Raw genomic sequence first — 25,438 nt, forward strand, 5'->3', positions numbered from 1 at the left:
GTAGGTTTGATGAGACAGACACAAGTGACAAGTGACTACAGAAAGCGACAGTGTAAACAGTGAATGTTATTCAAACAGACGAGAAAAAAACAAGTATAACAAGGCATCAGCTACTCTGAAAGCACATTTCGAAGCTGTGGTCAAAGCTGTTGTTATATAAATAATATATTGTCTACATAAATAAATATATACAGTATAACAGCAATTTCAGTAGAAATTGCGTGTGAGTGCTTAAGCTGAACTGCCATGTAGAATGAATGTTGAAATATTCGACAAATGCAGCGAAATCTATTCACAGACAGTTCACAGAGGATCGAACCGGCAACAGTCAGTCTGGGAGATGACCACTCTACAACCCGAGTCACGCCACACATATAATGTTAAATGTAAAATGGAATTTCACCAACAGGGGGTGACATTGAAATTGTCCATTTTCACTGAAAAAAATGTCACAGAAAATATTGAATTATAGAAAATGCGATAGCCTACATGTCCTGAATGTCCTGAATGAACTGAAAATTTTGGTGTTGAAATGATTTGAAATGGTTGAGAAATGTGGGAGTGGTTAGTGGACAAAAAAAAAGGCGGAATATGAAAGGTTGGAAAGTAAAAATGCAGACTGAGTGTTGAAATGTATAAATAAGGGGAATGATCACGGCGGGATTGAGGACTGGACCACCAACAATCAGGCTGGGAAATAACCACAGGACCTCCTGAAGCATGTCACCCTGTAAAATAATCAGGATGTTATAGTAATCCATTCATCCATCTTCTTCCACTTATCCGATGTCAGGTCGTGGGGCAGCAGCCTAAGCAGAGAAGCCCAGACTTGCTTCTTGCCTACTATTTTGTCGAGCTCCTCCCGGAGGATTCCAAGTTATTCCCAGGCCAATTGAGAGATATAGTCTCTCCAACGTGTCCTGGGTCTTCCCAGAGGCCCTCTACTGGTTGGTAGTGCCCTGAACACCTCCCCAGGGAAGCGTCCGGGAGGCACTCTTACCAGATGCTCGAGCCACCTCAGCAGGCGTTTGTACTTCAAGTTTCTCCCGGATGACTTCTCACCTTATTTCTAAGGGAGAGCGCAACTACTCTATGGAGAAAACTCATTTCGGCCACTTGTACCCACGATCTTGTCCTTTTGGTCACTACCCAAAACACCTGACCATAGGTGAGGGTAGAAACATAAATCAACCAGTAAATTGATGAAGAAAGCGCTAAGCCAAGAGGCAAAGCTCCTTCTTCATCACAACAGACTGATGCCGAGTTCGCATCACTGCAGACGCCGCACCAATCCGTCTGTCGATCTCGCGTTCCACCCTTCCCTCACTCATGAACAAGACCCCGAGGGACTTGGAGGTGCTGATTCTCATCCCAAAGGCTTCACACTCAGCTGCGAACTGATTCAGTGAGAGTTGAAGATCACGGCCTGATGAAGCCAACAGGACCACATCATCTGCAAAAACCAGAGACCCAGTCCTGCACCCACCAGACCAGAACGCCCTGGCTGCGCCTGTCCATAAAAGTAATAGCGATAAAAGTAATGAACAGAATCGGTGACAAAAGGCAGCCCTGGCAGAGTCCAACCCTTACTGGAAAGGAGTTTGACTTATTGCCGGCAATGCGGACCAAGCTCTGACACCGGTACAGGGAGCGAACCGCCTGAATTAGGTGGTCAGGTGCCCTACACTCCCGGAGCCCTCTCAACAGGATTCCTTGAGGAACATGGTCAAATGCCTTCTCCAAGTCCACAAAACACATGTGCACTGGTTGGGAAAACTCCGATGCACTCCAAGGAACAAGCCGAGAGTGTAGAGTCGGTGCACAGTTCGACGACCAGGACAAAAACCACACTGCTCCTCCTGAACCCGAGATTCAACTCTCCGGCGGATCCTCCTCTCTAGAATCCCTGAATACGGTCTCCCTTCTTAAAAAGGGGGACCACCCCTCTGTCTGACAATCCAATGTCCAAACAATGCTGCAGAGTCGTATCAACCACAACACCCCACAGCATCCAAGGCCTTAAAGAACTCTGTTCTCATCTACCACCTGGGCCCTCCCACCGAGAAGCTTCTTGAACAGCGACAGGAGAGCCCACCAAGGAGTCTCCAGGCACTGCTTCCTCAGTGGAAGACGTGTCGGTGGGGCTGAGGAGGTCTTCGAAGTATTCCTTCCACTGGTCCACAACATCTCGAGTCAAGGTCAGCAGCACACCATCCCCACCATACACTGCGTTGACAGTGTACTGCCTCTCCCTCCTGAGACAGCGGACGGTGGTCCAAAATCTCTTCAAAGCCGTCCGGAAGTTATTCTCTATGGCTGTTGCAGTAATTAAAATGTAATATGATTTTTTTCACCAGTAGGGGGGGACAAAAAAATGTTACAGAAAATATTGAATTATGGAAAATGTGGGAATTTTGTTTGAAAAGTCCCGATAGATAGCCTCCATGTCCTGAAAGAGCTGGACATTTTGAAGTTGGAATGGTTTGAAGCGGTTGAGAAATGTGCGAGTAGTTAGCGGACAAAAAAACGATGAAGTTTGAGAGGTTGGACAGTAACAAATGTATACATAAGTTGAATGACTACTGCGGGATGGAGGCTGTGTTGCATTGGCGTCTTTGTCGCTAAACCCTCTTGGCAACATATTTTCTCAAAAGCGACAAGCGACTTTTTCTGCAGTTTTTGGAGAGTTTTCCGGTATTTGGGGACTTAAAAGTGAAAGCCCGTATTGTCCTGCAGTTTCTGTTCTCACTGAGCAGCAACGGGTGCTGCTGAGAGGTCCGCCCCACCCCAAAGCAGTCACAAGCCATCAGTGTGTAGTCAGCTTCCGCGGCACGCTGAGAAGACACTGGAGCTCCACGCATCCATAAATCACACATGCATGAGGCGCGATGCTGCCGGGGTGGATCTTGCCCTGTTTTACAGAGCGGGATCTAAAATTAAATGTTTCTTAATCTTCATTAAATTACTATGCATTACACTCAAGCCTCATTCGGACTCAGTCACTTCCCTGTCAGTGTGTCAGAACGTGTGATGGAAAAATGTTGTGTGATAAATAAAACAGGTAGTCCTAACTGCAAGATAAAGGGTGGCAGGCACTGGCCGAGATAACAAATTAAAATTATTTTATTTTGATGAAGTGATGGCCAGTAGTAAATTAACAAAGCAAGAATAAAGTTTATTTACAGTACTAAACGTAATTAAGGTTATACTTTTTTCCTACAGCATCTGTTACGTCATATGCAAGTGTTAAAATGGTAAATGGTCTTTCCCTTGTATAGATAGCGCTTTTCCACCTCCAAGGCACTCAAAGCGCTTTGCAGTGATATGCAAATTAGCCGATGACGCCATCCAGCGACTTCTCCAACAGGCATTAGCTACTTTTCTTACTGAGGAGCTGGCAACAGCGGATCGAGGATCGTACCAGCAGCCATCGGGTTGGAAAACAACACTGCCTCCTGAGCCGTGTCACCCAGTCGAATAAGCAGGCTGTTACAGTAATGGAAAATGTAATATGATCCTTCACCAGCAGGGGGCGACAAATAAATGTTCCATTCATTTTCAAGGGAAAATTGTCACATGAAATATGAAATTACAGTAAATGTGGAAATATTATGAAAAGCCAATGTGCTTGAATGAGCTGAACATTTTGACGATGGATTGGTTTGAAACGGTTGAGAAATGTGCGGGGATTTAGCGGACAAAAAACAATAAGATTCACACAATACGTATAGCTATGTACAATACCTATATATAAATAATATTTTGTCTGTGTGTGCATGTGTGTGAGAAATTCTACAACAAATGAAGGAAAAAAAAGGTTAAAATAAAATGTGATTATTGACCCCCAGAAAATGTAAAGATACATCTGGTAATACATTTGGTCATTTGGTTTATAAACTGTGCAAGTGAAGGAGGCTGGGTCCACTTCACTCTTGTCTCCACCCTCCTGGACCAGTTTCCTGAACTACAAAAAAAGCCACACTAACATCTTACCTTGTGAGAGGATCATCAAGGAAGAAAAGTGGACACCCGGTAAGTTAAATCACTCTATGGTCACTACCAGTTGTTCTTTTTGGATCATCATTCTCCTGCATGGTCTATTTATCAGTATGTGACAATTATTTATTTATATAATGTTTTATATATATATATATATATATATATTGCATTAGTATGTCTTTTGTGAAGCATATTTCCGTACATGCAATGGACTAAGAGGATGGTTATGGTTTTGTTCGTTTCAAGCATGCTCAAAAAAGTTACATTGGGGAACATCAATATGTTTACACGTGCGCAATTCATGTTTGAAAAAGGGTAGGCCGGAGCAGAGCTTATATAATCCTACCCTTGTCTCCATGTTTCAACAATTACTGATAGTTTGTGTTTAAATGTGGCCTTTTTCGAAATGGAGAACGTGTCACATTTTTAAAATGATATTAAGTGGTTATATAAATGATGACTATAGTAATATTAAATCATAAATGAATACACAAAATAATCATACAAAAATTAATTAACTACATTATAATTACATGAATAAATGAAAATACCAAAACTATACTGACAAAATAAATAGAAAACTAAATTACATGACGATAAACAAAGAGAATATAGATAGCTGAATAAATACAGGGATAAGAACCTGACAGAAACATTGTACAGTATAATGTACAACGCATACTAGATTGCCTGGAGAGCGCCAAATTGAAATATAATAATGTTAATAAATTGTTCCAATACTATTATGAATGAATAATCACAGAAAAAGTGGGGCTCAGTGGACCTCACCGTGATGGAAGTTGCTGTCCGCGGTGCTGAAGTGGATCCCCAAACCCCTCACAAGGCCGTGATTGAAAAGGACACCCAAGTTTCCATTTAATTGTGCCTTCTCATCACAATCAGGTAAGTAAATATCTTATTCATCCTTCACCATGCTTCTGTTAGTACCGTTGGGGGATTTAAAAAATTACATGAGACAATCAAGGATCAGTGCAAGTCAATACACACACACACACACACACATATATATATATATATATATACACATATATATGTACATATATATACACAGGTATATAGTGTATACTTACAGTATATACAATATATATGTATCTATACATATACTGTATATGTATAGATACATATACTTTATGTATATATATGTACTGTATGTATTTAACGCTCCCTCTCTAACAATGACAGCCTTTTTTTTTTTTTTACCAATTTAGTAACATGTTTAATATAGGTGGTGAAATGATGCAAACTGCACATGCCAGACTGTTTCTAATTCTCGCCTAATTCTAATGGGAATTTTCTCTTGGAGATTAATTAAGTATTCAGATGTCTATCCGATTTCTAACTAGTAATTCTGTGACATAAAGCCATCTCTCTTTGTACAGCTTTTTTTATTGGATTTATTAGATTGTGCAAGTAGCCTATACCTGATCATGTGGCCTGTGGCACGTATCCAGCAAAAACAAGTAAAACATTGCACGTCGAAAAGTTATTATGTAATTTTTAAATAGCTGCACATGTGAATTATTAGTAAATAATAATTTAAAAAAAACAATTGACTGCAATACACATCTAAAATTATGTACATTCTTTTATATCTATTATAATCTTACTGCATTTGAAAGTTGAAACTATTAATATGAATAACGAATGCATTTCGACATTGCAAATAAACTGGTAATAATTTTAAAGCAAAATAATTTCAAACAGTGCAAATGTAACCACTATCCTCAAATGCACTAGTAATAATAATGCCAGTCACTATATATACTGCATATATGTTAAATATTTAAATTAATGCACCAACTCTTCCTTTGCATGCATCGTTTCAACACACAGTGGTGCACAATGCCGCCTGTTGCCAGTATTGTATAGCTGAAGGGAGGTAGCTGTGCTGTTTTGGAGGAGGGGATATCCGCAGGGTGAGGTGACACCCTCTGGAACAACACCTAAAAAAAAAAAAAAAAAAAAAAAAAAGAGTATCAAAGCGGCGCACAGACGCTGTCGGGCTGTGATGTTGCAGCCTTGGCACTGCAAAGCATGCGTAAAAGCGCGCACATTAAAGCAGAGAGAGCAACAGGCTGCAGGCCACACATTCATGGGTTGCTGAGCAAAATACACTTTTTGCAAAGAGTTTATTTCAATTTCAGAGTTTTTTGCAAGTTAAGGACATGGGCAGGTATTTGAATGCACGTTACAGATGATGTCATGTATGTGCGTTTGACACTGATGTCGTCCCTTGTAGGATCCTCAAGATGGCTCTTAGGTTGGAAGAGAGCGGCGGAGAGGCTCTGACGGCCCTTTTGTTGTCGTGTGTCACACTCTTGCTGTCCTTCCAAGTGCGTCGTTGGCTCCAGCAGCGCCCGGGCTCGTGTGTCCCGGGCCCCTTCGCCTGGCCCATTATCGGCAACGCGGTGCAACTCGGCAGCGCGCCGCACTTGTACTTCATGCGCATGGTGAGGAAATACGGCGACATCTTCCAGATTCAACTGGGCTCTCGAACCGTGGTGGTGCTGAACGGGGACGCCATCAAGCAGGCGCTCATCAAACAGGGGTCGGAGTTTGCAGGGAGACCCAACTTCGCCTCTTTCCAGTTCATCTCCAACGGGGACGGCTTTGCCTTCAACACCACGTCGGATTGGTGGAAGATGCACCGCAGGGTGGCCCACTCCACTGTAAGGATGTTCTCCACGGGGAACCAGCTGACCAAAAAGACATTCGAGCAGCACATCCTCTGTGAGTTTAAAGCACTTCTGCACCTTTTTCTGGCCAAAACCCAGGAACAGCAGCTCTTCGAGCCCATGACCTACCTGGTGGTGTCCACTGCCAACATCATGAGCGCAGTCTGCTTTGGGAAGAGGTACCCCTACGAGGATGAGGAGTTCCTGCAGGTGGTGGGCAGGAACAACCAGTTCACGGAGACTGTGGGCGCAGGGAGCATCGTGGATGTGATGCCCTGGCTCCAGTATTTCCCCAACCCCATCAAAACCATGTACGATAACTTTAAAACCCTCAACCGGGAGTTTGGAGCCTTTATTCTTGACAAAGTGAAGGAGCACAGGAAAACCATGCAGTTGAGCACCATTAGGGACATGACCGATGCTCTGATTGTGGCCGTGGACAAACTGCACGATCAAAGTGGCTACTTACCAGAGAAGGACGTTGTGCCTGCCACTGTTGCAGATATATTTGGTGCAAGTCAAGACACACTGTCAACATCCCTGCAATGGATCATTCTCATCCTTGTCAAGTAAGTCCGTTTTGGCCATCTCCCCTTTCTTGACGATGCTCACTTTGAAAATAACACAGATATGAACGCTTGCTAAGTGCGATGAGATACTGTTGTGTTGTAAAAAGTGTCAAATAAATAACAGGAGTGTAAATGCTACATCACAGCATATCATAGCAACCCCAAACAGTATGAGCAGGAGTGATTGGATGCTTTTGTGATGCCCTGATCTCATTCTTGAACTCCTGAGTTGTTCCAGAGAAGCAATAGAAATGAAAGCATTGCCGCATATCATAGCAATCCCCAGCCACCATGCCTTGTTAAGACAACAGTGAACAGTATATACAGAAGGGATGACATCAGTTCAATATGACTGGGTGCTTCGTACATTGTTTAAGGTGACAGTGGGACCATTACCAGACTCTAGCTACTTTATCCTCCATGGCCTCATGAGCTGTGATCGTCACCACTCAGACAAGTAATGGCTTTTGGCCTCGGTTAGCAGATGGTTACCACTGCAAGTCAAACACATGAATGGTTTTGGCTTAGTTTTTACACCGGATGCCCTTCTTGACGCAACCCTGACTGGGAATCGAACCCATGCCCTCTGCCATGGAATGTAGAAGAGTGTAGGAAAATGATTCTCACAAATTTGGTTCCTTCACTTCTTTTTTTATGGTCCAAGCTTCTGCCTTTAATGGCAAGGAGCCTCGGTTTGATTCCCAACCAGGATTGCATTAGAAAGGGCATTTGGTGTAAAAACCCAAAACATCTCATGCGACTGCCTGTGAATGCCAAAATCTAATTTTTTTTAAATTAAAAAAATATTATTGTCAATGGGGATTGTAAAAGTAAGGATGGTAAAATTTGGGAAAATGCTTCATAATAATAATTTGTAAATAAAGAGGGTGCAATTCACTCAAAAATGCATCAGAGATGCCCTGTAGAGGCTGGGCTTGTATGGTGATGACATAAAAGCATTCTGCATACACTTTCTGTTTTGTTTTTGCACAGTTTTTTGTCCATGAAATCACCCTTGATATTTTACTAGTTAGCACAGAGAAAAGTAATTGCCCACCCATCCCAAATGAGTTTGATTGGGTTCAAATTGGTTGAACTGCTAACGGACACGATAGCAATGAAAACAACATATGGCAGAAATGCCCACATACCATGCACATACTCCACCCTTCAGGGCAATGAACAGTATAGGAGTGGAACATCAGATCATGGCGGCATTACTGCTTTTTTTGTTCATGATATTATATTTCATCATCATGCAAAAACATGTCAAATATTTCATGAATATTTCTCTCACACAACACACTTTTTGGATTTTAGTCGTTCATAATGCAGGATGTGTTATGCAACATTAGAGTGGGGGAGAATATCATCATTTGTCAATTGTATATTGCTAATTTAGCCTAACCATTCCAAATATTTAGGTAACATGAGTGTGCTTGAAATATCATCAAATTTACAAAAACAAAAGAATAAATGAGTTACAACAACTTACTTTTGTCCTTTCCACATCCTGCAGAGGATTTGATTGATGCAACTTCCTGTCACATTTTTCAGAGGGGGTAATGTGCTTGGGTAGCAGGACTGAGTGAAAACCCAGGGACATGAAAATTAAATACATTTTAATAGTGTATGATTGAAATTACACTTTGAACTTGTGTTGATTGCATTGGACGTGCAAGCTAAAAGCACTTACGAGTACGTCCTCTAACATGTGGGTCTCACCGTGTGACCGAAGGTACCCTGAGTTGCAGCTGCGTCTCCAGGAAGAAGTGGACAAGGTGGTGGACCGCAGCCGTCTCCCGTCCATCGAGGACCAGCCTCAGCTGCCGTATGTCATGGCCTTCATCTACGAGGTGATGCGCTTCACCAGCTTCGTGCCGCTCACCATCCCTCACTCCACGACCACGGACACCTCCATCCATGGATACACCATACCAAAGAACACAGTTGTCTTTGTAAACCAGTGGTCCTCCAATCACAACCCCACCATCTGGTCAAATCCGGAGAAGTTCGATCCCCAGCGTTTCCTGCACCCCAACGGTGATTTGAACAAGGACCTGTGCAACTTTGTGCTCATCTTCTCTATGGGTAAGCGGCGCTGCATCGGAGAGGAGCTGTCCAAGCTTCACCTCTTCCTCTTCACCGCCCTGCTGGCCCACCAGTGCAACATCAGCACAGACCCGGCCAAGCCACCCGGCCTCGCCTACACCTACGGGCTGACTCTGAAACCCAACGCTTTCTCCATAGCTGTCTCGCTGCGGGATGACATGAGGCTGCTTGAAGATGCGGCCAGTCAGAGTTTTGCTGAGGACATGAAGGTAGATCCCTCGGACTCCTAAAAAAAAATTAAGACAAATAAAAAGACACAAGAACTAAATATTTATGAGCTGAAATGTATACGCCACATGTTAATTCCAAGGCGGGTGTAGAATAAAACATGATTACCAATGGCTAATCTACAGCGAATGTATGTGTTATTGGGACACACAGACACATGACTCTGGACATTGCAGAAAACACCTGCACTCATCTAAGTGAAGGACGACATGGAGGCGGCACTGGACATCCTAAAGTGGTCCTTTTATTGGAGTGCATCTAGATAATGTCCACTTTACAGGAGTGCCCACTGGGGTAAAGACCTTCTCATGCAAGCTCCTGCCTAACAGTGACTCAGTGTACAACCCGGCACATGAGCTCATAGAGCATTTTTCAGCCCTGGACATACAGTATGTTGGGATGTATGACTGCTGACATGTAAGATAGGCCTACGTAATGCCAAATATTGCCAATAGTAAAGCTATTTGAAAGCTACAAACATGATTAGCTTGTGAGCTGCTGTATGAATGCATGCGATTCATTTGTGGAAACCTGCTTATGTCGACAGACCGTCTACGTGAACCAACTCGGCATGTTCACCGCATTCTTCTTATTACTAAAAAGTGCCCACTTAAGTCGACGTCGACATATGGTTGGCAGCTTTTGTCTACATAAAGTTTGAGACGCAAAGGGATCATTTCTATGACAACTCGGTTTTGTTTATGTTGATGTGTTGTACGATTGTTAACTTCCTCATTATTGCAAAACAGCGTAAAACAGCAACATGACTACTGTCAACTCTCAGGGCATTTAATAGATCACAGCTGGGCTGTGTAGGTTGTCTTGGAAGACGTTTCGCATCACATCCAAGCTGAAAAGAGTGGAGGCATCTACGTTAAAGTTGAGAAACCATCAAAGTGTGAGGTCTACGACGCCACCTCTCCCCCACCTACAATGCTGTCCTTTCTTAAAAGATGTAGACATTTAGCCTCTAACAAATAGACAACCTTGGTTTCAGGCGTGTCCATGACCACCATTACATCTGAATGGATTGCTAACGATGGTGATACCACCCAAACGACTGCCGTTGGCTGGCAGAGGCCCCATTCAATTGTATCTTAACGACTGTCATTTGACAATACAAAAGAGCGAAACCGTTCTTGTCTGGACATGCCCCCACCCAAGCGCCAATCACTTTACTCTCCACTGTAGTGTGACTCACATTCTACGTCCCGTGCTGGGATATACTGGCGACAGCATCCTTCAGGAATGAAGTTCTTGGCTGACGTAATGAGGAGTTTGCATAAGACTGAGTAGGCATCGTCAGGGGTGGGGGATAACGGTGGGGGAAGGCTGACTGCGCCCAATTCCACCAGCTCTGTGAACTTGTTACAGTGAGTTTCGAGGAAGTCTTCCAGTGCAGTGCCATCCAGGTTGGAGGAGTTACAGTATATCCCCGGGTGGTGCTGTGGCAGTTGAAGCGTAGATGCAAGGGGGGACAACAGCAGGGATGATATCTACATGACGCTGGTGAAGGGGGAGGCTTGTAGATGTTAATGATGGTGACTCCTTCAACAAGTGACAGACAGCGAGACAAGAGAGAGCACCATCAAATTTAGGATGAAACCATCATTAACCATTTTATGTACTGTGAACTTTACAGTAATGCACTTCCTATCACATTAAACCAAACAATATACTGTAACTTTAAATTCCACCAAACAGCAAATCGCTGGAGTAGCAGCAGAGTGCGATCAGCATCATAACAAACCAATGTGACTGGACACGCTCCTCCTCCTCAACTTCATCATCATCACGTTCATCGTCAACATAAACGGTAAATGGGCTTTCACTTGGCTTTTCCACTTCCAAGGCACTCAAAGCACGCTGACACAGTTAGCACATTTACCTACTGAGCCAGGTCCAGTAGGAACAAAGGGGAAGTGTTTGGGAGATCCAGCTGTTATCTTCCCCTGACAGGGACATCTCGTGCTTGATCAGCCAGAGATTTGCAGAGTGCATAACAAAGTGTGATAAAAGTACAGTAGATGATTCCTGATATGCTTGCCATCATGCTGCTTTTATCACTGGCACATTCAAGCTGAAGACTTCATGCTGAGCCAGACATCATAGGCAGCCATCCATGTTGTTAAAGGCTCTATCCCAGACTGCCTTCTTCATATTTATGTCAGACGATGTTATATGGCGGCAAATTAAATTTTTTTGGACATGGAGGGTAGAAAGAACAGCATCAGTAACGTCTACAAGTATATGTAGTGAAAGAAACGGCTGAAATACGTCTGAATTATTATCTAGTTAGCGTATTCTAAAAGACCACGCTCCACCAATCGCCTCAACGGTCGTAGCTCCCCGACAGGCCACATCGCTTTGTTTTAGATTTGGATCATGATTATCTTGGAATACTATTATTTTGGAGTACCATCACACTTCAAGGTCCTGCATAAGAAACTTGCTGAGTTCCATAAGCTGCCCTGCAGGACATGGAGCGTGACGACGAGCGGGCTGCCTCCATGAAACATATGAGTATACAACATGTCATGGCTGTGAAAACATGATTTTTTTAATCCTACTCTTGTTGAAGTGTTGTTGTGTTGTGTATGGTGACTTCAGTGGGATTAACGCTAAAAATAGCAACAAAAACCCCCGCCAGAGTACCATGTGAGAAACGGCAGCGGCTAGCCAAAGCTGGCTGTCGGAAATTTTGAACATGTCCAAACATTGGAACAACTAGCGCCATCTGTAAACCACCTTAAAAACAAATTTAAAAACTCCAAAAAAATGTACCTCTATGTTTTTCCGACGGAATTGTTAAATGGCACAGTGGGACAGGGCCTCAAAGTGCTCATGACACCAAAACACATTGATACTGTTATCTTTTCATCTAATATGGCTGGCTTTTCCTACAGACGGAGTACGTGCACACACACCAGTTATTGGGTTTCACTTTTTCACACAGGGCCTTGTAGGTTTGGATCTTTTTCTCCCTTAATAATAAAACGTTTCATTTAAAAACTGCATTTTGTGTTCAGTTGTGTTGTCATTGACTCATATTTAAATTTGTTTGATGATCTCAAACATTTAAGTGCGACAAACATGCAAAAAAATAAGAAATCAGGAATGGGAAAACAATTTTTCACACCGCTGTATTTAGGAAGAACCCTCCCTCTCGGAACTACACCATGGAATACATTGTTTCCATATTGTTGTGGTGCATTTTTTGTTGAGTTTCTGTTGTTCTTAAATACCTTTTTTCATATGAGGCCCACTTATTGTGTGGCTGGCTTTTGCTCGACCACTCGAGCAGACCGAGCCTGTTCACATTTCCAAAAGACGGCATTCACTGCGTCAGATTCTTCTAAATTATATTTTGCCACATTGTTTTCATACTGGGTCGCACGGTGGTCTATTGGCTAGCATGTTGGCCACACAGTCACAGTCAGGAGATTGGGTAGACCTGGGTTTGAATCTCCGTTGGGAGTTTGCATGTTCTCTCCGTGTGTGGGTTTTCTGCGGGTACTCCGGTTTCCTCCCACATTCCCAAAAACATTCATTAATTGGCGACTCTAAATTGTCCATAGGTATGAATGTGATGGTGAATGGTTGTTTGTCTATATGTGCCCTGTGATTGGCTGGTGGCCAGTCCAGGGTGTACCCCACCTGTCGCCCGAAGTCAGCTGAGATAGGCTCCAGCATACCCCCGCAACCCTAATGAGGATAAGCGGCATAGAATTGATGGCTGGATGGATGCCAAATGCGCTTGTCATTCGTCTTGTATTTGCAGTCGATCTGTCAGTGTCAGTAAGTAAATTCACATTTTTTGTGGTAGATATATTCTCCGAATCTTAGGATAATTTGGGTTTTCATGGCGAATTTGAAGTCAAACAACAGTCAAACACCATACCTGTTGTTATTGATTTTTAAATGTGTGTTATATCTAGGGTTGGGCATTGAGTCTCAAATGTTTTTATTTCGATTCATAGATTCAACGCCCACTTCGCCGATCGTAAGAAATAGCTGCGAACACCAACAAGGAAGAAGCCAGCCAGCATCAGAAAAAAAAGTTTGGCTTAACTTCAGAAATAAGAGCAACACAATGATATTATGCTAAAAGGAGGGTGCCCAATCAACATGATTAACGTTCACACATTCATGGTGTAGAAATAACAGTATCTCGTCTTTGAAGCCCTAAGCTGGACTTCCTCTAAGCAATCACAATCAGGGAAGTCATGTGAAGTCAGTGACATCTGTCTCATGCCGATGTAACCGAGGGCTTCAGGATGCTAGCTGATGTGGAAGTTCAGTGTAAATAAATGACAGGAGCTACGGCTACGGCTAGGCAAGTTTATCATTTGAACAGTAAGTCTCAATTAGCAACAGTCAATGAACTTTCTCAACTTTAAACACACTTCTGGCCTTCACAATAAGAGCGCTTTGGGCTATATTCTGTTTAGTTGTGTTAACAAGGGTCAGGGTGTCATAAAAAATAGTGTACATCAACATGAGGCAACAAACAAACGTATACTACTTCTCTAAAGTAAACATCTTTTGTGAAAGTGTACTCCTGTAAAAAGAAACAAACAGTTTGACATTTATTTATGTACTGCATGGTTGAAAATATGGAGAAGTTCAGACATTTCATCCAAAAAGAACTCTAGTTTATGACCCTGCCTCTAAAAAGCATCGTGTTTTGTTGCTCGACGTGACGTCACAGCCAAGATGGCGGCTGTTCCGAAACATGCTGGTGGCCGTCTGAAAATCACAACTTCATTTCACTTGTATTTTATGATTGTTTACTGGCGGATGACAGCAGTATGACAGAAACACTTTATTAAGTGAGTACTTTCATTTTGTGATTGTTCTTTGGTGTCATGATCACTTTAAGGAAGGAAAGAAACTCAATTTTAATGACATCAGAACTGGCAAGGACGTTCCGGATTGAAATGGTGGTTGGGACCTCTCAATTTGCATCTTATTCGTGCGTGGACATAAGTGTGGATGATTCTTTATATGTGTTCTGTGATTGACTGGTTCCCAGTTCAGGGTGCACCCCACCTCTTGACCAAAGTCATATGGAATAGGTTCCAGTTCACCTGAGACCCTTTGACAGGATCAGCAGTAAGAATGAAAATCAATGAAAGGAACGGACGAGTTGCCAGATGAGAAACTGATATGTCAGACCACAAAGGTTGAATACTGGCACCTGTAAGACTGCAAAGTGAATAGGAAAAGTTCTTTGTATTTAGATGCATTGATTGGCATATTTATAGCAGTTAGCTTTCAATATTGCATGACGTAAAACGTCATTAAAGCTTTGTTCTGTCAAGACTGCATTAACAAGATTGGCAAGAATCTTCGCATTTAATCTCGTGCTTTTCCTCAACAGCAACAATAACATGTTGACATGTAGGCAACACATTCACATGACAAGCTCCTGCCCTTGTGCATTATTATGGCCGACTTTTTCTACACACGGACTGCATGCGCACATGCAGTACAACATGTCACATCAGCATGGTTCTTGACATAACCAGCAAAAGTGTTGCTGCAAAATTTGAGTTCATTTTGGAATATTTTGCATGGAAATTCTACAATGGATGCCCTCTAAGGCAGGGGTGTCAAAGGTTTAAGGTTGAACACAGACCACTCTAGGATGCTGATCAACATTCAATTTGTTCTGATAAAAAGTGATGGTTGGAATTATTAGATTAGATTCAGCTCCAGAACCCTCCCCTTCGCTCTTCAAATGCCACTGTCATCTTGGGATACAATCCACACACAATCCTCACACACTACCATCTATCTATCCATTTTCTACACCACTTGCCCTCACTAGGGCTGCGGGAGGAGGGGTACACCCTGGACTAGTTGTCAGCCAATCGCAGGACACATATCAGCCATTCACACCTATGGATAATTTAGAGGCCTCACACATTCATTAAACACATTTCATGTATGACATGGATAGGTACTCACCGCTAATGAATGCTAATGGAGATGATCAATGAACAGATGGAATGGGATTCACGGTGTAGCCTTTAGCCTTATCGTCAGGCTAGCGCTAGAGGCTAGCAGGCTAGAGGAGGCGTTTCTCCAATTTTTTATATTTATTGCTGCTTTTGCAATATTGCCTTCAGCAGCCATGGCAGAGACATACTGTACAGTAGGTACCCCATGATATGGCGCAATAACATCTGCTTCTATGGTTATCATCACTGGCACCCTTCTGTGGTGCTATGGAAAAAAAGTAGTTACAATTATTTCACAATAACAACAACAATGTACAGTATAACACACTGTAAATGCTGGGAATGTCTGGGATAATGGCAAAGTTCTCTCTTGTGGGACAGCCTAGAGTGAAAGAAGATAGTTTGGTTTAGTTCAGAGGAAATAAATCACTCACAATTTAACAGCATGATCAAGTCTTGAGTTTGAGGACATTCGTGCTTTCACGATTAACGCTTACTTGAGGAGCAGGTAATTAATCCTAACCCCTAACCTTGTAACTCTACCATGAAATCAGATGAGATAAGACATTCCACAAATGATTGGTAGTGTAGAAAAGAGGAGAAACTTAAGTGTAATTATGTCATATGAGACGCTAAAAAAAACGGGTGGGAAAGCCAAAAAAGAATTGAAAGAATCAATTCAGCAATTTGAGCCTGAGGAGACAGAACACCTAAAAGCTGTGCTGTGCTCTTATGCAACCAAGTTCATTCCGTAAAGCCTGCATATACCAAAATCAAGATTAGAGGCAGCGCTGTGCTCCATGTTGCACGAGAAGACATATTTCATACAGTTCTGCAGCCGTCTTACATGAGCCCCTTTTATGCACAGGAGGAAGAGGATGACAATATTTACATGGATGTCACTTTAACTCATTTGGGAAGTAACTATTTTGTCAATAGGCACAAAACATGCCTTGCAAAGTGACTACAGTAGTAGTAAGGGGTTGCGTTCCAGAGGTTCCAGGAAAATCACAAGTAACAATGTCTACATCGTGGTTAGAATATCGCTCTCGCACCCTATAGTGCTTTTTCAAAAATTAATTAATTACTAAATGATGGCCGTTTTGTGGGTGACTATGGCCCATTATTAGTCAAAAAAATATTGAACTACAAGTTATATTTAGTATTCTGGCCACTAGGCGTCAGTAATGTCACAAAACATTGATGAGGCATGACATTACATCATATTACCGTCACACTCCATCACGTCTGCCATGCCATGACAGACGTGATGGAGTGAAAATAAGTTCTCTTCCCATGTGGAAGTGGTACGTTTTTGGCTTCTTATTTTGAAACACTAAATTTAGAATACGGAGATCCCGCGCATCAGCAATACAGTGTAAACGACGAATAAATAGATTTGTAAAGGTGACTATTGGGGCTCTAATAATGGTAAAAATCGTTTTCAATTAACTGCAATAAATGAAGGACGACTGTGTTTTTGACACACAGCTTGTTCCCCCCTCCTCCAAACACTCCTCCTAGCTTGGCATTCTCTGATTTTGTATCACCATTTTCAATAAAAGTGACTGTTGGAATCATTAGATCAGATTCAGCTCCAGAACCCTCCACTTCTCTCTTCAATATGCCTCACACATTTATCAAACACATTTTAAAGTATAAAATGTACAGGTACTCAGTACTAACGAATGATAATGTAAAATGATCCATGGACGGATGGAATCACAGTCATGGTATAGAAGTTATATATAAGTTTCACTTTTGAAAAGAACGCATTCGTGGGCTGCCGAACAAATTGCAAAATCTCAATGTCTGATGAAAAAACATTATTAGTGAAGCATAAAGACATAAACGTAACCTTTTTTTTTTTTTTTTTTTACAATGGCACATGTGGGCTGTCCATTTTGTTATCCGTTTTATCTGTATTATCCGTTTGTTCTGCATTTATCCGTATTTATAAATTGTTTCCGAATCAGAATGAATGAGATGTGCTTTCCATGGAAAAAATTGCCTATTTTCGGACAAATTAAAAAAAAATAAAAAATTGGGCCCAAACATCTGCAAATTTGCAGGGCCGTGAATGCTGAATCAGTACGAGGGGATCCACTTTCTATACTTCAAGCAAAAATCATTACAAATTTCCATCATTCCATCAATCAATCATTACAAATGATGTTACTCAAAGAAGATGTCCTTCAAATCACAACAACAGACTAAATAATGAAAAGTGCATTGGTTTTGCAGATTTAATTATAGATTCTAGTAGCATCCATGATGGAGTATGTCCATTGGGAAAGTTAAATATAACCTTCATGTCATGTACCTGCAAATTTAAAACCCTCACAAATATCACAATTGCCTTGGCGATAAATTAAATCTAATACAGTACATTCAACATCTGTACAAATATGTAAAGAGACATTTTTTTTTAAAAAAAAGCAGATTTAAAGTGATTGCACACATAAAAGAAATCTTAATCTTAAAACAAATCCATGTCTGGCCTGCATTATGCATACATTTTCATTTGACAGCAAAACCATTTAAACAATTAGGAATGGATAAAACAGTCTTAAAATTAACACCCCCAAACGATATAATTTAATATTCATTCATCACCCCCACCCCCCTAAAAAAATCTAAATTCCATGAGTCACAAGTAGGGATGGGTACCGTTCACATTTGAACCGATACCGGTACTCAACAGTACCAATTTTCGGTACTTTTGTGTGTTCATGTGGTAATAAATGTTAAATTTACTATTTATTTTTTTCAATTGAAGATATTTACCTCTCCATATACACTGTATAATCTTTATCAAATGGATCAAAACAACGTCCAACTGTTTATATTGTAACATCGCGGTTGTTTCACAAAATTCTTCCAACAGTTAAAACAAATGAGTACATTCCAGGCCCGTAACCAGATATTTTTCGGGGTGTTCGTTCGAACCCCCTGACCCCCCCTGGTTATGGGCCTGCATTCTATCTTGGTTCCTTGTGCACTTCAAGAACTCCAGGGGGCGATTGTAATCACTGAATGGTTGTGTGTGTGTGTGTAGAAGAAGATGAAGCCACACGTTATCTATCAGATAAGAATCAAAAGCCGTCGGTCTAACGGATAATATAACTTTCTACAGCTCTTTCGAGATGTCGGTAATGTGTGTTTAAATGACATCCGCTTTGGTTCTTGTGGTTGTGGTGCTCACCAGAGGCATAGAAAACAATCACCATTGTAGTAGACACACACACAATACAAGACAAGACAATATACACTTTCTGCTACGTTGAATTATTTTTAATTGCTGGATTACATGTCGATTACATCTAAATTGTTGTATATGGACCACCCCTCTTACTACTAATTTTTCATTTGTGAATACAAATGTTGGTGTTGAAATACAGCTGTTTGATACGTTTCTACACAACGGGATGCGTCCAGGCTTCATGTCATGTATTAAATAGATAGTTTAGTTTATTTCACACATTATTTCACATCACAAATCTATTACTCTTTTGAACGCATATTGTTTTGAGAAGCCAAACTCTTTACTTAAATGTCCCAGCAACTAAGCGGAACTACATCTTGTCACGGAAATCCGACCAGAACTGTACTCGCGGGACTAAATGGGGGTAAGTCACTGTTGAAGTAGTACACTGCTGATGGGGATGTCACACAACTTCATGGCAAAAAATTTGAACTATCCCTTTCAGAGTCTTCCTTGAGAACATACTGACATTTACTATACAAGTCGCTTTTATTGTATCCATATACAGTAGTACCTCGCATAACGTAAACCTCCTTTTACGTAAATTCCACTGAACGAACAGAATTTATGTAAAGTTTTTGCATCGTATTACGTAAAGAATTCCATATAACGTAAAGCGTCAAGTCGGTGCAAGTTCAGATTAACAGAGTACACTTGGTGATGCCTTCTGACGCTTCACGCTCTCATTGGCTGATTATCGGGGCACCGCCTACGCTCTCATCTCATTGGCTGATTATCGGGGCACCGCCTACGCTCTCATCTCATTGACTGACTTATACAGCACGTATGTGAGTTTGTGTGAGAGACAGGCTTCTCCCTTCAACCTCCCTTCCTCTTCGTAGTCGCCCTTAAACTAACAAACAATTAAGTTAAGTTACAAATAAAAATTTTGCACACAGCATTATCACGTAGTGCGTGTGTGTTTGTCTGTGAGACCAGCTGACTCTTAGACTCTTTGAGTCGCGTTTCGACTCAGGCTAGTCTTCTTCCTCCTCCTCCTCCTACTCCTGCCTCCACTTGCGTGCTCCTGATCAAGACATCTCGTGAACGATAAGATTGTTTTTGTTTTTCAGTTTTATTCATTTACAGTAATCTTATTTATTACCTTATTTTATATTGGAATGTTACTCTACTATGTTTATGCTAACGTTTTCTTATATTTTTCCACCATATTTGGTGGACTTTGAATATTTTGAAGGGCCAAAGGGGTGTTTGGAAAGATCTTGGAACGGATTAGGCTATGTACATGTATTTTACGCTTCATATAGCATAAAAACCCTATAACATAAATGTTCTCGGAACGGATTATTTACGTTGTAGGGGTGTCTACTGTACTTAAAAATCTGACTTATTTCAACTTCTTTAGCTTTAATTTGTCTCCCTGTTGGTGTAAACATTGCCCCCTCCCTCTGGCTTCGTCTTCTTCGCTTATGGATTGAATGTTGTTAGAAGCGGCGCCATGACACTCCATGGACATTGGAGTTTTGGTACCAAAACAAGGTACCATTTCATTTTACGTGAATCGATGCCTGGTAGTACCGGTCGAACTTGGTCTGTGACTGTAAAAGTACAGTTTTTGGTACCCATCCCCAGTCAAAGGTCAACAACTCTTCTGCTACAGAAAAACAACAAAACCTAAAAAACAAACTCTGAATGGCTCTATTTATCTGCACAGTCATTTCCCTTCCTTCATCACTGCCTAAGCCACATTCTTACATTCTACACATTCTCTATCCTTTTCTCTTTAATTAGACAACACTCAATCTCAGGAAATGAATACCGGTAAGCATGCAAAAGATATGGTGTGTTATGTATTTAAAGATTAAGTTGTCAAGTGAGTGCCCAAGATATCAAGATGAGTCTCTATATTAAAGGCTGTTTTTTTAAATCGAGACAGATTAGCTTTGTTGCTCATACTTGCAATGGTAGTGAGTATAACTACATGCCATTAGTCATGAGGGGTGTGTGTGATATGAGAGAAAGCCATTAATAAATGTCACCCATTTAACCCTGGACAGATGCCACAACCAACAATCTCAATCAATAACAGGTTACAAGTCATAAAACAAGTGTGTGTGCACATTGCATATTGGTGGTAATTTAAAATATAAGAACAATGATAAGATGTGTGCAGGTAAATAGAGCCAATCTCTGTGGAAGCCGACCAACCAATGTAGCAGATCAGCTGCTTTGGTTGGAGACACATCACCGTGAGTTGGGAGACACAACACAAACAGGACGGAAGGAAGAACCAACAAGGCTCACTTTCCTGTTGAAACTTGGTATCAATGACAAACACACACACACACACTGAAGCTACTGAATACTAGATGGGCCCAGCTAGCCACACTGACCATCTCAATGAAATGACCATATTTCTGCATATTATGACATCTCTTCACCACTGACCTAAAAACTACATGATGTCTCTGACTCTAGCAGCCAATTTGCTCACATGATGACTCACGTCACACACATACACTCACGCACACATACACACTGCCAGTAGCAATAGAACCTATAACAACTGGTCTGCAGGGTGTTGCACTTCCAGTTCCGGGCAGAGAAGGTCCAGCTCCTTCTGTGCGTCTTCGTCCTGTGAACAGATTCAGTGTTCTAGTGCACAGCAGTAAAATATATCAAAGACAAGTCAAATATTTTTTATATATGACACGTTTTCCAAATCTGTTGACTAAAAAGCTGACAAGGGACAAGGATAATGTCAAGTTCATGAAAAATAGTGGCAAATAAAAACTTGCACTCACCAAAATATATATCAGTGATAACAATCATGATGCTTGGACACCACATGATTTTTATTCACGTGGAGGCATTTGGCCCCATAATTATAGCCAAGCAAAACAGAACACGTCCCACACTAATTAATGCACATGATGATGGCGGACGAAAGGTAACAATTGTTATTGGATTTCCAAAGTTTATGTACCTCCTCATTATTGTCTGTGCGTGACTTTTTTTTTCTTCCAATGTCCAAGATTAAAAAAATCAGTCAAGAAAAGACCAAATGTTATCTAAGATCCGTTGAATCATGTACCTCAATAAAGTAACAATTACAACCACGGAATTTCCATTTCACCTACGACTAACAATTTCAAAATACACATAGAATCAAATATTCTTGTACAGATCTCTGCAGGTTCGGAGAATGTGTCATATATGTGACGGTTCCTACCTCTTTTGAGGCAGCTTGCATTGAACAAGCTGCTTCAAACATTTTTCTCGCCTTTTCTCTCTGCCCCAAATCTCTGTAGCACTGTCACATAGAGAGACAAGGAGCGTGAGGGATTAATGAGTACAGCCCACCCGAGTACACCAAAAACACACTCTGGCAATATGAACTTTTAGCAAACATTTGGTATAAATGAACGATTCAACAGCTCTATTAAACATTTACAAAGACCTAATAAATGAACAACATATTTATTATTGCAGTAAACTACTGTAAACTTCTGTGAGAGCTGGGGGTTATTTGCGGCCAGCGGCTGCTTTTTTTATTTCCTATGAGAAAGGAACCCCTGTGAGAAAATAACCTTTTTCGAAAATTAATTAGCAGAAAAAGTTAGAATGTTGAATGAATGAGAACAAAGTCAAAATATTAAAGGAATAAAGAAACAAAATAATGTATGTAATAACGTAATTTTTGTTCAAATTAGTTTGGGGACAGAAGAAAGGAAACAAATATTATGGGAATAAAGTCATAATATGATCACAAAATCAAATCTGAAAATTATTTAAGAAGAAGGTTAAAATAAAGAATAAGCTGAGATGCAGTTTTTTCTTGAAATATATATACAGTAACTTAGCATATCGACATGTGTTGCTTTACAAACTATCAAAGTGGCCCTTGCATCCTTTCATTTTCAGTATGTGGCCCTCAGTGGAAAAAGTTTAGACACCCTTGGTCTAAGCCACTGCACTGTCATGACCATCATGAAGGATTAAGATGGTATCCTTGAACATGTGAAAGGATCTGCTCCTATGAAATGGACAGTGATGACTAAGCAGCGTAGTGGTCTCATTACTGAGACCTCCTCCCTCAAATAAGCCTGTCTTTCCCTCCCTTGCAACGCCCTTTTCGGTGTGCAAGACAACCACAAGGATAAAAGTAAGGAATTGCTATAATTCAGGTAGAAGTTCCGATTTACACCAAACCTCATGGTTGTGGGTAGACTGAGGACCTAATTTAAGTGTGAGTATGTGTTTTGGTGCACGTTGAATACATTTTGGCATTTGAGGCACTATGGTGTGAATGGAACAGTACAATCTAAAATCTCTCTCTCCATCAAGAAATAGCCTGTGAACTCACAATGAACTTGAGTTTTGAACTCTCAACTCTGCTGTGTGCCTCACATCTTTGAGGTGGGGGATCTTATTTATCCAAAGTAGTAGAAACATCTTCAAGTATTGCAATTTCGCACTTTCAAAAGAAGTCTGACAGTATGTACAGACCTTTGCAAGAAATACATAGTTCAGTTTGGAATATCTCGGTTGGATGTCTTCAACCTGCAACAGAGACAAACATGACATCAAGTTACCTTTCAGATAGAAACTGTTTATCTGATTTCATTGCTGGAGGCCTTCGCATTTGCAGTATAAATTTCTCTAAGCACAAAAGCCTTTTTTGGCAGCTTTGCTTCCATGTCGTGGGCTACATGTTACAACAGGGACCATTAAACTGATGGGTTAAGATATACAAGATGCGAGGAAGAGGCTTGCACAGGAATATTAGCCAGAAGCAAAATTCATGTCTCTACTATATAAACATTCAAAATGTGAGAACACACATTAAGCCTGTCTAAACACAGAGGGTTCGGCCTTTTAAAACTTGGCACAGGAGGGATTTGGAAGGAAACATGAAATGGAGCTTTCGTCAAATGGGACACAACAAAAAAATTAAAAAATTAAATATTGAGCCAATAGGATTTTCAACAAAGAGTCTAATGAAAAAAAAAACTGGGGTTTTGAATTGCAGTGGACCATCATATTTTGCCTTCCAAAAGAGATAATGGGAATCTAGTCCTCATTTTATTCGCCTTTTGTGGACTGCAGAACGTTTTGAGATCTGAGAGTCTGCAGTTTCTTTTTTAAATGAGAATATTATACAAATAAATAGTACGGTAATAGCTCAATTACGTTGTCTTCTTATAAAATCAATGTTCAATTTCTTATGTTCAGACAAACGTTTTTTAAGGGATGTTGAGTCTTCTTCAGAAGGGTCAGCTGGCCACTGTGACATGGCGCTTGAGGTAAAATTTCAATATAAACTAGGTCCCCAACGTACAAACATACGACTTGCGAACATTCGGAGATACGAACGCAAGCTGACTGGTCTATATTTTCAAGTATTTTGCCTTGTAGTAACTCAATATTTATACTGCTACATGCTTGACCAGTAGAGGGCACTGTGACACTGCTAATGGGACCAACAGGTAAAGGAAGAAGGTGGGGAGAGAGTGTAAAGGAGAAAAGAAAGCTAAATTGTAGCTGTACGGTGAAACCCGGACAGAGCGTGTGATTAAAGTTTATGAAGAGTTAATAGGCCTGCTTAATTCTACACCACCCACAGAACACTTCCTCTTTTAGAAGAGTCTAACGACGACGACGAGTTGTACTTTTTTACTCCTCCTCCACAACGACGTATGCTCGACCACTCCTCTTCAAAGGTAAATAACATTTATCATTACGTATTATTATATCATTTTTATTATTATTGTTTTTTTTTCCATTAATTATCCTCGTTTAATATGACTAGTACATCCAAACTCATATTTACATACATACACATATACTGTATATGTATACACGTACATGTAGTACCTATATCATTGGTAATATTACCTTTTGTTGGACTTACGAACAAATCGACTTGCGAACGGTCGTCTGGAACGAATTGTGTTTGTTAGTTGGGGATCTAGTGTACCTTTAAAAAAATTTGTCTGAACCTTAAAAAAAATTAACATTAAGCACAGTAATCCTCCCCACTTTGAGCTTCAAATTTGACGACTCCATCCATTCATCCATCCATCCGTTTTTTCAAAATATATTAATTAATAAATCATGCTGTTTTGTGGTTGAATACAGCCTGTTATTAGTCAAAAAAAGATGCCAACTTAAGCTAATTTTATGTAGTTTTTGCCTAAATTCTGCATTTTCAAGCATATAAATGGCTAAATGAGCTAAAATACAAATATAAGGCATTCATGAGACAGATTCAAAGATGTTGTGATGATATGTAGTATGTATGTAGTAGGTGTCAGTAATGTTACTGTAATGATCGGTGAGACACACAAGCACCAGACTTGATGGCTGGAACAACAGGCTTTTTTTGCAGGTTTGAATGATCTCACAAAATGTACAATAATCCCTTACACAGGCTACTGTTGCGGCAATCCACGGCAAGCTAAAGCTCAACTCTAAACCCCCATCATCACTTCCTGTCCGCCCCCCACGCAGTTCCCCTGACAAGTGCGAGTATTATTCATGTCTTAAATGGTTTATTTTCTGTTATCATTTCTACTATATTGTATAATACGAGTGTAAAGATGACTATATGGGTGTTATTTCATGTCTTGAGGGCTCTAA

The 25,438-nt window shown here is 40.9% G+C and overlaps 2 protein-coding genes across 6 annotated transcripts in view; one reads left to right on the top strand and one right to left on the bottom strand.

Annotated features, from left to right (window-relative positions):
- The first annotated feature begins 3,988 nt into the window (after positions 1–3,988).
- Positions 3,989–12,609, top strand: LOC129194344 (cytochrome P450 1B1). 2 transcript variants are annotated; one of them, XM_054799512.1, is made up of 4 exons: positions 3,989–4,032; positions 4,763–6,193; positions 6,260–7,264; positions 9,003–12,609. In XM_054799512.1, exons 2-4 carry the CDS (start codon positions 6,186–6,188, stop codon positions 9,604–9,606), a joined length of 1,617 nt encoding a protein of 538 aa, XP_054655487.1. In that variant the 5' UTR covers positions 3,989–4,032; positions 4,763–6,185; the 3' UTR covers positions 9,607–12,609. The 2 variants fall into 2 exon arrangements, with proteins under 2 accessions (XP_054655487.1, XP_054655488.1); XM_054799513.1 differs by having other exon boundaries at positions 4,763–4,902.
- A 2,976-nt stretch (positions 12,610–15,585) lies between these two features.
- LOC129194134 (regulator of microtubule dynamics protein 2) overlaps positions 15,586–25,438 on the bottom strand; it is a 39,604-nt gene continuing 29,751 nt past the window's right edge. For all 4 annotated transcript variants that reach the window (XM_054799120.1, XM_054799119.1, XM_054799121.1 and 1 more), the window contains 3 exons: positions 23,306–23,359; positions 22,029–22,109; positions 15,586–21,431 (listed from right to left, as the gene is read on the bottom strand). In XM_054799120.1, coding sequence (XP_054655095.1) covers positions 21,354–21,431; positions 22,029–22,109; positions 23,306–23,359 — 213 coding nt within the window. In that variant the 3' untranslated portion in view covers positions 15,586–21,353. The remainder of the gene's footprint in view (positions 21,432–22,028; positions 22,110–23,305; positions 23,360–25,438) is intronic.

This window comes from Dunckerocampus dactyliophorus, chromosome 14, assembly GCF_027744805.1.
Source record: "Dunckerocampus dactyliophorus isolate RoL2022-P2 chromosome 14, RoL_Ddac_1.1, whole genome shotgun sequence".
Classification (NCBI taxonomy): Eukaryota; Metazoa; Chordata; class Actinopteri; order Syngnathiformes; family Syngnathidae; genus Dunckerocampus; species Dunckerocampus dactyliophorus.